Here is a 15,066-nt window from a genome sequence, read left to right as displayed (position 1 = left end):
CATATAATACAAGGACGTTAGAACATTTTAATTCCAGCTGTCCCACTGCCATTGACAGCATGTTTTAAAATTCTTTCTTTAAATGTCTTAGGACTTTTTTTTTTAATTGTTCCAATAGTAAATGTTCATTTAATTGATTCACATATCTGTCCCTTTGTTGCTGTATATTCCTTCTTGCATCTTCAGACTTCTAACAGGGGTCAGGCTGGCTATTTTTCATTATGTGCTGAACCTTATAATGATGCTTTTAGAAAAAATTTGAGTCCTAGAATGATGTTACCTTCCTCAAAAGAGAATATTCTCAATCCAGTTTTAGGGACTTAGCTGATCTAACACTGAGCTTCAGTTATCTTTTTTTTTTTTTTTTAATGTTTTTTTAATGTTTATTATTGAGAGATAGAGAGACACAGAGTGTGAGCAGGGAGGGACAGAGAGAGAGAGGAAGACACAGAATCTGAAGCAGGCTCCAGGCTCTGAGCTGTCAACACAGAGCCCAACGCGGGGCTTGAACCCACGAACTGTGAGATCGTGACCTGAGCTGAAGTCGGACGCTTAACTGACTGAGCCACCCAGGTGCCCCTGAGCTTCAGTTATCTTTTTTTTTTTTTTTTTTAATTTTTTTTTTTTTCAACGTTTTTTTTTTTATTTATTTTTGGGACAGAGAGAGACAGAGCATGAACGGGGGAGGGGCAGAGAGAGAGGGAGACACAGAATTGGAAGCAGGCTCCAGGCTCTGAGCCATCAGTCCAGAGCCTGACGCGGGGCTCGAACTCACGGACCGCGAGATCGTGACCTGGCTGAAGTCGGACGCTTAACCGACTGAGCCACCCAGGTGCCCCTGAGCTTCAGTTATCTTTAAGGTAAATTCAGGGTCTCCATGCAGATTAAGAGAGTCTATCAGGCCCACCTCTCCTCTTGTAGACCCTACCTTCTACTTCCTGTCCCTGAAGGCTCATTAGCTTCAGCTAATGAAAGGCCCACTCACGTTCTCTGGTGCCCTCTCTAGAATTAACCAACAGTGAGGGAAAGGGGCTCCCAAAGTCAGGTTCATCTTACTTGGCCTTTAGCATCCTGTCCTGGCAATTTTTCCTTTTATCCTATGACTCCAAGCAGACTTAAAAAAAAAAGGTCCAGCTTTTATGGGTGGCCCCAGGAGATAGGCAGGTCCTAATTCCCTAGGTTGCCATAACTAGGTGTATCCCAAGAAAAATAAATACCATGGGAAAATTTTCTTCTTTTGAAGGCAAGAAATCTAGTACTTACAGTCATTAATATCTAGTAACAGCTAAAGCTTTATAAGTATTTTCCTGCTTACCTGCTATTGCTTCAATACTTGGAATTGCAATAGTGCTGTAAGTACTGATTCTCTTACAAGACCATGTATAAAATAATGAGTCTTCCGTATTTTCCAGTCCTGAAACTGAATCAATAAAAAAAGAGCCCCATTTTTTAGATAACGTATTTAGAGGCTTTGCCTTTGGTCCCTGAAACAAGAGAACAGAACAATGAAAAAAATGATTAATTTTCAATGTCATAAGTTGTTCCCCCATTAAGTAAATCAAAATAAAAAACTCTAGGAATTTCAGTTGTTTACCTTTAACTAGACTGTATACTACCTAATAAGGGAAACCAAGCTTAGAAGTTCTTGCCTCCCCTGGTACAAGTATCTTCCCCTGGTTTTGTTTGGGAATCCTTTTTCTCATCCTTTGGGGTCTGACCTGGATGCCATCCAGGACATTTTCCTTGACCTCCCACCCTCAGGTTAGTTTACGTCTTCCATTTTCCTTAGTTTATCCCTAATATACAACTTGTCATGCTACCTTTATTTATCATACTATTTACTTTTCACCTTTGACAGATAAGGAAGTACCTAAGGTTAGGAACTTCCTTATGTGTTAGTGTAACTTTAAGGCTTGGTGCCTGGGTCAGAGCAGGGACGTAACGATTGTAGACTAAATAAAAGATTATTTAAAAAATGCTTCTCAGTGTTTTATGGATAAAATTAAAACTGTAAAAAATCCCATTGTATCCATATAATCTGGATTATAAAATCTGTCATCATTTTCTGATGAAAATTTCATTTTGGAACACCACAGAGTCTTAAATCATGCCTCTAGATTCATAATTCTTTGTGCTGTAACTCATTTGATGAAGATGAGAATGTTTTCAAATGATGATGTTTAGAAAGCAGTCAGCAAGAACCTATTTGGATTTCACCAAAGATATTTAAAAACAGTATAGAGTATGAATATCCTTGATTCTGTATATACATTTAAGGTGTATTTGAATTTCCCAATGTTTATTAAGCAATTCATAAAGTAGTAAGATTCATTATTTAGTTCACTATCTTTTCCAAAATAATGAATCTGAAAAGAGATGATTCGCATCACGTATACTGTATGTAGATAATGGTTCTGCAAACACAGAGTGGTAAAATGTAGGCTGTTCCCTATTCCTATGAAAACAGGAAAACAGATTTATCTACCCTTTCTGGCTTAATGTAATATTGGTGCTGTTATGGTCTAAATGTCTGTGCCTCCCCAAAATTCAGATGTTGAAGTCTTAACCCCCAAGGTGATGGTATTAGGAGGTGAGGCCTTTGGGAGGTTGCTTAGCTCATGAGGGTGGAGCCCTCATGAATGTGATTAAAGCTCTTACAAAACAAGCTATCTTCCCTCTTCTGGCATGTGAGGGTACAGTGAAAAGATGATGGTCTATGAGGAAGTAGATCTTCACCAGATACCAAGTTGGCTACCACCATCATCTTGAGCTTAACAACCTCCAGAACTATGAGAAATAAATGTTTGTTGTGTATAAGCCAGGAAAAAAAATGTATATATATATACACAATATATATTAATATTATATATATATAATATACACAAATATATATACACACACACACACATATATATACAACTAATCAAAAGAATCATTCCATTCTTGAACATATCAACAAGGAGCACTCCTATTTTTGTTTGAGCTTTATATCTTGTAGGTATCATCCTTTACTGGTAAGTGTTCTCATCAAGTTTCTAGCCTCCTCTCCTTTCTCTAGTCTCCCTTGGACATTTATCTATATCCCAATTTTCTTCACTAGTCCCGACCTATCTCCCAAGCCAGTTTGATCTCCAGATACTTCAAGGAAATAAGATATAACATGAAATCAGTCATATCTTTCTCCTCACAAAACCAGCTCTTTCTCTTGACTTCCATTTTTATATGGATAAAATCCATTATTTCCAGTTGCCTGTGTTTGAAAAGTAGCTATGTTTTGAGTCCCAACCCCTTCCAGAAGCACCAGGCTTATCACCTGTCCCACCACCCAAGTCCGCCCTTACACAGCTACATGAAAGCTTCAATCCTGTTAGCCTCCACCTTCAAAACTGTTTCTCTGGCTGACACATCTACACAATTTGCTATTTTATGGACAAGACCGTGCATTGTAGCCTGTACAATTGCCATACATTCACTCATTATTTCCTGAGCCAAGAATATGTTACTATTTCCATCAGTTGAAAATATACTGATGCTTTAATGTCTACCTCAAATTCTACATTCTTTATGAAGTTTTCTGTAATCTTCCTCAATGAAGTATGCATCCTTCGTTGTCTGAAACTCTTTTATAACTTGTATTCCCTCCAGACAGTTATGTTTTATTTGCATACTCAAGCTTCCCTTCTCCTCTATCCTTGGACTGTAATACACTCTGTAAAAAGGAACTGTGTGTAACTCAACCACAAGTTTCTGGATATTCTTAACAAAGAGGCTTGTGTAAATTAAAAACTCAGTGTATGTATGTGCTGAACAAGAGAATGGTGTTAGACTTTAATAATGAGTGATCTTACTAAGATCTTATTAAGAGCTAATCCAATAAGCTCTTATGTTTGACACTTGTGATAAAAATTTTGAGTACTGCTCTGAAGTACGTGTAGTATATGTAAACACATACACAGAACTACCAATTACAGTGAGGTGATTTAATTAAGGATGTACCTATATAGGCAAGAGTGTTATACATATGTAAACTAAGTTACATTGGATTTCCCTCTCCATACTTCCATGAATTAGAAATGATTCATTTATAGTCTCGAAAATGAAAAACAGTGTATGAATAATCATGTCAGGTCACTGATCACAATGGAAAAGTAAGAAGTTTTAAAGAAGGACAAAAAGTCATGAATATAAGCAGTTTCCTCTAACTCATAACTTATTTTTATTGACAAGACTAACTGCAAAAGAGCCCCTTGGGGCGGGCGGGGGGGCGGGGAGGGGAACCTAACCAGCTTAACGTATCTCATAGAAAGGAATTTGAAAGAATGTAACTCCAAACTCATTGTATCTTTTATGAGACTAAAAGGGAAATTTTTTTCAAAGCAGTGATATTCAAATATTTACTATCACTATACATAAAACTCAAAAATACTCAAATCGCCAAGATTAAATAACATTTGCATTACATGGCAAATAGGCTTTAGGTATACCACATTTATGGAAAAGGAATGATATTTCTTTACTATGAAATATCATTCATCTTAAGTGAGAATTGGCTTAAAAAAATAGTCTGTTGGTTTTAATCTAAAAACTAACCCAAACACAGCAATCTAGAAGGGTAAATTTTTTTCTCCATGATTAACTCCCTACTTTTATTATTATTTTGTCTTGTAAATAGTTAAAAAACAACTTGGTCTAATTTTCTTATTTGGTATTTATTTTGGGGGGAAGGTTTTTTTAGAAGAGAATGAGGACACAATTATTATTCATTGTTTTCAATGTATCTGGAACATAAAGCCAATAAACTGATACAAAGTTTCAAATTATCAGTTCTTTCTAACAAATATCTTTCATTTTTTAGTTACCCGATGGGAGTACTGAGAGATAAGTAGGTCTCTTAGATGTACTCCTAGGTCCTACCACAGATATATACTCTTCGTTTTGAGAATTTCTAAAGGGTAGTGGTTATATTCCAGGCATGATTCTTTTTCTTTCTTTCTTTTTTTTTAATTTAAGAGAGAGAAAGCGCATGTGCACTTGTGCACACATGAGTGGGAGAGGGGCAGAGAGGGAGAGCAAATCCCAAGCAGGGCTCAATCTCACAACCCTGGAATCATGGCCTGAACCGAAATCAGGAGTGGATGCTTAACTGGCTGAGCCGCTGAGGTTCCCCCCTATCCAGGCATAATTCTTAATAAAACAGTGTTTACGACTGAAACGCCAAATAACTGTTTACTAAAACAAGATTAAAATTTATTTTCATTCTAGTACAGAATTGTCAAATGTAATGAAGTGAAGCTTTAGTGAACAATACTGGTCCCGCTTTATGTTTTCTTAATCTAACTCATAGAAGTGTAGTTCAGACTATTTTATTAGTAAATCAGTTTAAAAATGCAGACTCAATTTTATCAATTTGAATGTTTTCAGGTGGTATCAATATCACCATTGTTTTAATGTGTGCTTCATGGATTACGAGGGAGAATAGGTATCTCCTCCTATGTAAGCTTTCCCCTGCAGTCAGCTGCTGGATACCAATTTCCTACTTGACTAGATCTGAATTCACTGTTGGTTTTATCAGGTTCAACCACAGGAAAGTGCTGATATTCACCTATTTTTGACATACATAAAAGGGCAATTTCATAAATTCCCACCTAAATGGATGCTGTGAGACCCTTTTCCCTATCTTTTGCTCACTGGTTAACACTATTCCAGGGGTCTTGAACAAAAGTACTTATTAATTTTTTAAAAGTTTATTTATGTATTTTGAGAGAAAGAGAGTGGGGGAGGGGCAAAGAGAGAGGGAGAGTGAGGATCCCAAGCAGGCTCTGCATTGTCAGCACAGAGCCCAACATGGGGCTCAATCCCACTAACTGTGAAATCATGACCTGAGCCAAAATCAAGAGTCAGATGTTCAGCCAACTAAGCCACCCAGGTGCCCAGAACAAAAATATTCAATATTGATACAAAGTTGTCATTTTTTCTACTTATTGTTGCCTCTCTGGATTTTTTTTTTTTTTTAAAGTAATCTCTACACCCAAGATGGGACTTGAATTTATAATCCCATGATCAAGAGTTGCATGCACTACTGACTGAGCCAGCTGGACACCCTGGCTTCATCTTTGTTCATCTTTGTCCATCACCACCATCTGGATTCTAACTTGAGAAATTCTTCCCCACTCTGAGGCCACAAAAATATTTTCATAAATTTTCTTCAATTAATTTTACAAATCTATTTCTTATTTTCAGATCTATAATCCATTCGGAATTTACATCGGGGGAAAAGGGACTCATTTTTCTCCATATATTGAGTCTACTTATTCAGTGCTACTTAGTGAACCATCTATCTTTTCCTGCTGATTGATAATCCTCTAACATATATCACATTTACATAGTAACTTGTGATAGAGGGCCTTTGTCTGGGTTCTTCTTTCTCTGTTCACTGACCTTTTTAGTTTGTTATTAGTACTATACTAAAAAATTACTGTAGCTTCCAAACATGGTTAGTATCTGATAGGATGAAATTCCTTCCCTCTATTATCCTTTTTTAATGAAATTGTCTTAGCTAATTGTGGGTTTTCAGTTTTCTGCCTAAATGCAGAATCAGTTTGTGAAGGGCCACTCAAAATCCTCCTGGGATTTTGCGTAACATTACATTGACTATAAATAAAGGAAAATAGGTCAATATAATCTTAAAATGGTATATCTCTCCCATTTGTTCATCTGTATTTAGAATCTTGTTTTAAATTGAGGTATAACTGACATGTAACATTACATTAGTTTTAGATGCAGAACATAATAATTCCATATTTGTGTACATTACAAATTGATCACAGTAAGTCTAATCGTTACAAAGATTTTTTTGTGTGTGATTAGAACTTTAAAAATCTACTATCATAGCAACTTTCAAATATGCAATACAATATTATTAACTATAGTTACCACACTGTACATTAAGTCCCCAAGACTTATTTATTTTATAACTAGAAATCTGTACTTTTGATTCCTTACTAAAGGAATCCAGAATCCTTACTAAAGACTTAAAAATTTCTCTGTTAAGTCTTATGGGATGTATTAAGTTAATTCCTACATAGTGATTCATTTTCATTGCTTTTTAAATGATTTCTCATTATACTTTGTTAAGTGGTTACTGAGGGTACATAGAAAAGCTATTGATTTTTGAATGCTGATTTGGATCCAGCATTTTGACAACTCTATTCATAGTTATAATAGTTTGTTGATTCCCTATGGTCTTCTATGCTAATGACCATATAACTCTGAAATAATCACAATTTGGTGTCTTCTAATCCTAATTTGTATTTTTTTTTCTCTTCTTGTGGTTTTGGCCAGCTCTGTTACACAATATAATTAATAACAGATATCCTTTGTCTAGCTCAGAACCTTAAAGAGCATGTGTCTCCATTAAGTATGGCTTTTTTTCCCCATTAAAGTTTTCCATTATACATTATATTCTCACTGGGTTTTTTTGTCGGATAGCCTTTCTCTAATAAAAGGGTGGCCCCTTCTTATTTGTTGAGAATTTTCATCATTAAAATGAATTGTTTTGGCACCTAAATTTCATAATATGTTATTCTAAAAAGCTGAAGAATATATTTTCATTTGTTTGGAATTAAAATGAAGAAACAGATGAGAACAGTAATGCAGGAAGCTAAAGAGGAGAGCTCCCTTTGGAGGCTAATCTTATGAAATTAAGACTAAGTAATTGCAAGATTAATGAAGTGACTTTTGATTTATTTCTGGAAACAAAGATGAACAAAAACAAATTATTTTCCCCTAGTCTCCTTAACTGGATTTACTTTAATCATTAAAATGGGCCATTTTTCCTTATCTGCCATGCTCCAATATAGTGCACTAGAAAATCAACAGATGCAATAAGATTCTAGAAAAAGTTTTTTATAGGGCTCAGTCAGTTGAGTCTCTGACTTCAGCTCAGGTCATGATCTCACAGTGTCTCCCTCTCTCTCTGACCCTCCCCTGATCATGTAGGCTCGCATGCTCTCTCTCTCTAAAATAAACAAACATTAAAAAAAAAAAAAAGCACCTTTGAAAAAGCCTTGCTTATCTAAGCCTTTGAAGTGCCATTTGAGATGTTCTCTGTCCTTATCTTGAGCTTGTTGTCACAAATGAAGGGAAGTAAAATCTTCACATTCCAGATGGTTTTATCTAGGGTAGAAATTACTGTAAATATCTAAGAAACTGAATTCAAGCCTAAGTGAAACAAAATGCTAATCTCCACAGAATATAGTAAATGTTAATGTTTTGGTTCAGTGAGTGCATCAATCCTGAGTGATCTTGTTGATTTGTTTTTAAATTATACTGTGAAAAGTTTACTTACGCTGAATAAAGTTAACTAGAAATAAGAAACTAAATCCTTTTGCATTCAGGCTTTGTACTTAATAAAAGACTACGTGTTACATATGTTGTGTTTGACATCTGATTAGGAAAATGAAACTACATTTTTCTTAATAATCACAAAATCAACAGATGAACCCTCATGTGATGCTTAATGGATGATTTCCTCCTCCTGTAACAATTGAGGGTATCTATATTCTTGTTTCCTTCACAGGGAAGCAGGAAAGCAACTGAATTCTCATGACATGCTGTGCTTACACCAGGCTTTGATGTGCTGATGAAAGAAGTGTGCTGTGAATAGGAATACAGGTGAACTTAAATATGAAAGCAGTCTTTTAGAAGTTTTTAGAAGTCTTTTAGAAGCTCCTAGATTTGTGTTACAAGACAATTTTTAAAAACCCACATAATTGTGTTTAAATTAAAATTTAAATCTGCCTTTAAATACAAGCAGAAAGATGTATGATAAGAGGATTTTCCTTAGAGTAGATAAAACTCCTAAGTTGGCCTGAAACCTCTACTAAGAATGGGCCCGTCAATACAAATACGGCCTCAAAACTGGTGGTGTCAGCATGACCAGAAAAACTTTGGAGTCAAGGAGTACGAGGATACTTGGGAGTTTTCAACAAAATGCTTTGGGCCACAACTGGGAATCCCGCACCAAAACACCTGCCTCAGCCCCCAACAGGACAGGGAATCTATCTTCCACAACTCCCTTTTCCTGGAACCTCAATAGCATGAGATGGAAAAAGAGTTCAGGGATAACTCTGAAACCTTCTGAGGGCTTTATCCTCACCCCGTCACTAGGCCAAACCTTCCCATTCCTTGCTTCCTTGTCTATGTTCAGTGGGGCAGGGTCGGTTGGGGAGGTAGAGTTTGATAGGAAAGGAACATTATTTCAATTTTGTCTTATGAAGTAAAATTTTCAAAAAAACCTTCAAATCTTCAAATAAAACTCACTATTTCCTGTCTAAAAGCCAATTATGAGCTCTTTGTTTATGGTGTGTTTGTAACTAATTAACAAGAAGAAAGGGGTCTGTGGGGGAAAGATTGGGCTACTGTTTATTGTAATGCTGGAGGAAACTTTCCCATGGATTCTTCATTTTCTTAACATAGTACCTGCATTCTCAAATCATTCTGAAGAAACCAAAGCTCCTAATTTCTCTTTAGTGAAAACCTCCAAAGTCACTCAGGATAGAAGGCCTACACCTCCTGCAAGATTGCTTTAAAGCTCTTCTTAACTCAGCCCAAAAAACTTCCAACGTCATGTTGAAGATTAAATGGCACTCAATGGAAACCTCATAAAAACATGACATTTAAAAACATTAAAAATTTTTAAAATGTTTATCTTTAAGAAAGAGACAGAGACAGAGCATGAGTGGGGGAGGGGCAGAGAGAGGAAAACACAGAATCTGAAGCAGGCTCCAGGCTCTGAGCTGTCAGCACAGAGCCCCACGATGGGCTTGAACTCACAAACTGCAAGATCATGACCTGAGCCCAAGTCAGATGCTCAACTGACTGAGCCACCCAAGTGCCCCTATTAATGTTTTTTACTAATGTTTTTTTATTTATTTTTGAGAGAGAAAGAGAGAGAGAGAGAGAGAGAGAGAGAGAGAGAGAGAGAGTCAGAGTGTAAGCAGGAGAGGAGCAGAGAGAGAGGAGACACAGGATCTGAAGCAGGCTCCAGGCTCTAAGCTGTCAGCACAGAGCCTGAAGCAGGCCTCGGATGCTTAACCGACTTAGCCACCCAGGTATCCCCTTTTTGCTTTTTTATACTATTTTCCCTTTCTAGATTTATTTTACTTTTCTAGACATATTTTACTTTTCTTTACCTCCAGTCTTCACCTAAGTTTATTCTCGGCAGCTCAGGAATAAGTCTAAAGGAGTTACCAGTTTCATTAACGTAAACTCATGAAGAAAGCGCAGAAGAACTTTCATGACCAAGCAGAAGAGACATAGGGTATGACTACAGTGAGTCTGGATCTAGCCATCTCAGCATCAGCCAAAATCACCCAGGGTGTCACAGCATTGGATGAGAGCAGACGGCCAGGAAGACAGATGGTCAGGGTCATCTTGGCATCATTTAAAAATTATCAACAAAATAAACAATAGAGCTGAGATGGCAAGAAGATCACCATAAATGCCAACAGATTTCATCACTCTTGGCACAAACAAGCTCTTTCTAAGATACATCGACATAAAGGTTTTTCTTTCCAGGAGAGAGCTGAAGGGAATCCTTACCTCATATTTTCCTTTCTTCTCTAGAGGCTCTGATTCTTCAGGCTTCCCGTCTCTGTCCCCTCTGAGCTCTTCCAGAATGAGAACTGTCTCCCAGTTACTATAATGACGGGCTGGGAAAATGTCTGAATGCATGCTGTCACCAAAGTAAACGACCTGTAAGTCAGACAGCAAATTCCATTTGAGGGATGAGAACTGTGCAAGAAAGTGTTCACTTCATGGAAGCAGAAAAAAATTCGTCAACAGGTATCAGAGTAAGACAAACGTTACATAAACATCCTTGAGTAACGTCACAGGTGACTGTAAACTGGCCGCATTTGGTTTGCAGGACACCAGTCTGTTGTAAGAAGTTACACGATACATTTGCAGGTAGAAGAAAGGCAGAGGCTAACTGATTTTATGCAATTTTCTGAAGAAGTCAGAGTCCATATGTGTGCAGATGAACCTGCCCTCAGGATTGAAGAACTGATGACATATTACAGATGACCTGTTCTTGTTACAGTGGGTTAGATTAACAGGAGCACACATCACAGCCCTTGCCCAGGAGTTTCTGGTACCCACCCAAACCTGCCGAAACAGAATCTTGGACAGGGGGTTGGGGCGGGTGGACTCTGGGAGGCTCCCCAGGTATTCTGAGGCATTGCCCCACTGATCTAATCCATAACCCTCAATTTACACATGAGAAATGAGAGTAAGGGAAAATGAACTAGAACCTTCAAGTCAGGATGCTCTGTCTACTAAACCCCTCAAGAATTCCCAGGGGCTTATGGCAAAGTGGGAGCCAATGGAGCAGATCTCAGTTACACACTGATCTGTCCAGTAAACGTTTTTCAGAAGAAAGGGTTCTGCTGTAAAAAATGCACCAATGTCCAACATCAACAATGTGACCAGAGTATCAAAAGCAAGTGGGTCTTTAGGCTAGTCTGTGCTGTATTTCACTTACTGCAAAATTTTTTTGAGAACTGTTATAGGGTATCATTCCTCAGGTACCCCATACACTTATCTAGTGTATCCCCTAGAACTGTGGCTCCCTGCTTGGAATCTCTGCTCTTTTCCGTTAGAGATGAAAACCCAGTCTAGATCAACAAAGAAAGGGCTCGTTTAAGCAGAAGAAATAAGAGACTGACAGGCAGAGGTACATGATTTCCCCCTAGATAACTAAGCTGAATGCATTTAGAATTATATTTTAATTTATAATGGTTTATGTCTGTAAGTGGGCATCAAGAACTCCATCTCAATCAGAAAATACCTTGGGTTCACTTTTGCCGGTCATTTTCTTCAGAAGTTCATAAAGGTGGACAGCGTTCCCTTGGGAGTACCAGCCAGGTTTATCCAGAGATGGCAATGCCTCCTGCTCCTCATCATTCTCTGAAAATAGAGTTTGACAATCATATGCTTTTTTTTTTTTTTTTTAATAATCCTATACTTTTTAATCAAGTAAGAGCACCCATATGGGCAGACCACACCAAGCATGGCTGCAGGACATGTATAAGAAGGAACCATGTGGGAACGGGAGCTAGCATTCAGTGAGCACCTATGCATTACAAGCCCTCCATGGATGTCTTTATCTCTATGTATAGATATATGTTTTTTCATGTACATATAATAATATGTTTTTACCATAAGAGACTCTTAAAGACTGAGAATAAACTGAGGGTTGATGGGGGGCGTGGAGAGGGGAAAGTGGGTGATGGGCATTGAGGAGGGCACCTGTTGGGATGAGCACTGGGTGTTGTATGGAAACCAATTTGACAATAAATTTCATATTAAAAAATAATTTAAAAAATGTTTTTAAAATAATTTATTTTTTAGAGCAGTTTTGGGTTCACAGCAAAACTGAGAGGTACAGAGATTTCTGATATACCCCACCGCCTCTGCACACGCATAGCCTCCCCCCATTATTGGTGATAATGATGTGTCAAGGTAGGTTCATCAACTGAAACAAATGTACTACTCTCGTGGGGGGGGGGGCGGCGGGGAGAATACTGATAATGGGAGAGGTATGTATTTTTATTCCTCATAACAACCCTCTTAACTGAGCAGAAATCTCAGAGAAGTTATTTTGTTCAAGGTCTCAAAGCTGATAGCTGATTTATTATTAACCAAACTCCACAGTTTACATTAGGACTTCAAATGGAGGCTAGAAGACAGACCCATAAACCATCTCTAAATTTGGATTCCTGGACCTGGATATGGCTCATGGAAGTGCCACAAACAAGAAACAACTGTAGCACAAGAGAAATTTTTATCTGTCATCTTCTGTAATATCCATATGGATTGCTATGTCTTCTTTTTTTTTAATTATTATTATTTTTGAGAGAGAGAGAGAGAGAGAGAGAGACAGTGTGAGGTGGGGAGGGGCAGAGAGACAAGGAGACACAGAATCCAAAGAAAACTCCAGGCTCTGAGCTGTCAGCACAGAGCCAGACGCGGGGCTCGAACCCACAAACCGTGAGATCATGACCTGAGCCAAAGTCGGACGCTTAACTGACTGAGCCACCAGGCGCCCCTACTGTCCTCCATTATATTAAGAACAGGTCAGCAATGAATTAAAAAAAGGTGGACTTTAGATTGCATTTTGAACCTCATTTTGTAAAGTATTGTTTATACAATCTCCCTCATATTGACTCAGGAAACAGTTCTATATTATGAAAAATGTAAACCAGTATTATTTTCATAAAATTCAATTATGCCATGGTTTCAATTTAAAACATTCTTAAGAACTGGGCAAAATGCATTAATTTAAGAAATCTTCCTATGAAAATATATATTCAGAACAATTTTTTCTACCTGAGTATCGTAAGATGTCCAAATTATTCCTCAAATCTTTTAACTTAATGACTAATGGATTTTTTTAAATTTCTTTTTAATGTTTATTTATTTCTGAGACAGAGAGAGACAGAGCATGAGTGGCGGAGGGGCAGAGAGAAACAGAGACACAGAATCCGAAGCAGGCTCCAGGCTCCGAACTGACAGCACAGAGCCCGACACGGGGTTTGAACTCACAAACCGCGAGATCATGACCTGAGCCGAAGTCAGACGCTTAACTGACTGAGCCACCCAGGCGCCCCACAAAGTAGCAAAATTTTAGTCAGTAAAAGAGTCCCAAAATGAATATGGGGAAATGATACAGTCAAAGCTATGGCTAACAATCCTGAACAAAGATAAGTTCCATAACTTAGGTCAGAAAACCTTGCTATAGAGAGCAAGAGTTTTGTGAGAAGTTTTGTGTACCTGTGCCTGACCACTCACCTCAGCCCACAGCTGCCTGAATGTGGTTCATGTGGCAGCTCACACCTGTTCCCCCCAACTCCCAGTGTGCTTGGAGTTACTATCTTAATGTTTAAACAGTATGTATTTATGTGATTTTCGTCAGTAATACACTTACATATATTAAAAGTCCCATTTTTGAACTCTATCTGCTATGCACTCACCTCTTCTACAAAAGGTAACATATATTCTTTTTCTCTCCCTTTTAAAAACACATTTATTGAGGTATGAGTGATATACAATAAACTGCGCATATTGCAAACATACATTTTGAAGAGTCGGCATGTGTACATACTTGTTATGAGCTGAACTGTGTTCCCCTCAAATTCATATGTTGAAGCCCTAACCACCAACATCTCAGAATGTGACCGTATTTGAAGACAAGGCGTTGGAAGTGATTAAGTTAAAATTCAGTCATTAAGGTGAGTCTAATATAATACGGTTATTGTCCTCACTAGAGATTGAGGCACAGAGAATTAGGAGATTATGACACAGAAGGAAGACTATATGTTATTGGAAAAAGATGCCCCTCCTAAGAAGAGAGGCCTCAGAAGAAACCAATCCTGCTGACACCTTGACCTCAGACTTCTAGCCCCCAGAACTGAGAGAAGATACACTTGTGTTGTTTAAGCCACTCAGTCAGCAGTATATTGTTATAGCAGCCTTGGCAATTAATACAATACCCACGAACCCTCCCATTTAAACAGAAGTATTAGCACATTCTTCTGCAATTTAATTTTTTAAAAAAACTCCTCTAGATACTACATTGTTATGTACCTAGTTTTTAAAATAGATGCATGTTCCATAATTTATTTAATAGTCATCTATTGGTAGCTATGTGAGATGTTGCCAATCTTTTGTTGTTATGAGGAAAAAGTTACAAACATGAGAGAATCCTCACAGCTTGGTGGGATCAAATAGACTCTGAGATGGAAAAAACTCATTTTCTTTTTTTTCTTTTGCTCTTTATTTCAACTATCTTTTACAGAACACTTTAGGTACGAGGTATATAGCAATGAACTAGATGGCCCAAGTCCCTGTCCTCAGGATGCTAATATTCTGGTAGCAATCTCTGACTTGGTAGAGGTTTACTTAGCAATGATTTATAATTAAAAATATATCTCTAATTCTTTTGATTTCCTGAACTCCTTTCTATATAATGTGGACTTGACTGGACATTTAATATTTTCTCTTACA

General features: G+C 37.6%; 1 protein-coding gene across 2 annotated transcripts in view; it reads right to left on the bottom strand.

Moving 5' to 3' along the window:
• Positions 1 to 15,066, bottom strand: part of NT5DC1 (5'-nucleotidase domain containing 1) — a 138,999-nt gene that overhangs the window by 3,229 nt on the left and 120,704 nt on the right. For both annotated transcript variants that reach the window (XM_078447238.2, XM_078447239.2), the window contains exons 9-11: positions 11,849 to 11,967; positions 10,603 to 10,755; positions 1,316 to 1,484 (exon numbers count right to left, since the gene is read on the bottom strand). In XM_078447238.2, coding sequence (XP_078303364.1) covers positions 1,316 to 1,484; positions 10,603 to 10,755; positions 11,849 to 11,967 — 441 coding nt within the window. The remainder of the gene's footprint in view (positions 1 to 1,315; positions 1,485 to 10,602; positions 10,756 to 11,848; positions 11,968 to 15,066) is intronic.

The sequence above is a fragment of the Panthera onca genome, chromosome B2 (assembly GCF_046562875.1).
Source record: "Panthera onca isolate mPanOnc1 chromosome B2, mPanOnc1 haplotype 2, whole genome shotgun sequence".
Classification (NCBI taxonomy): Eukaryota; Metazoa; Chordata; class Mammalia; order Carnivora; family Felidae; genus Panthera; species Panthera onca.
Note: the sequence above shows the minus strand (reverse complement) of the source record. Positions and strands in the feature narration are given on the sequence as shown.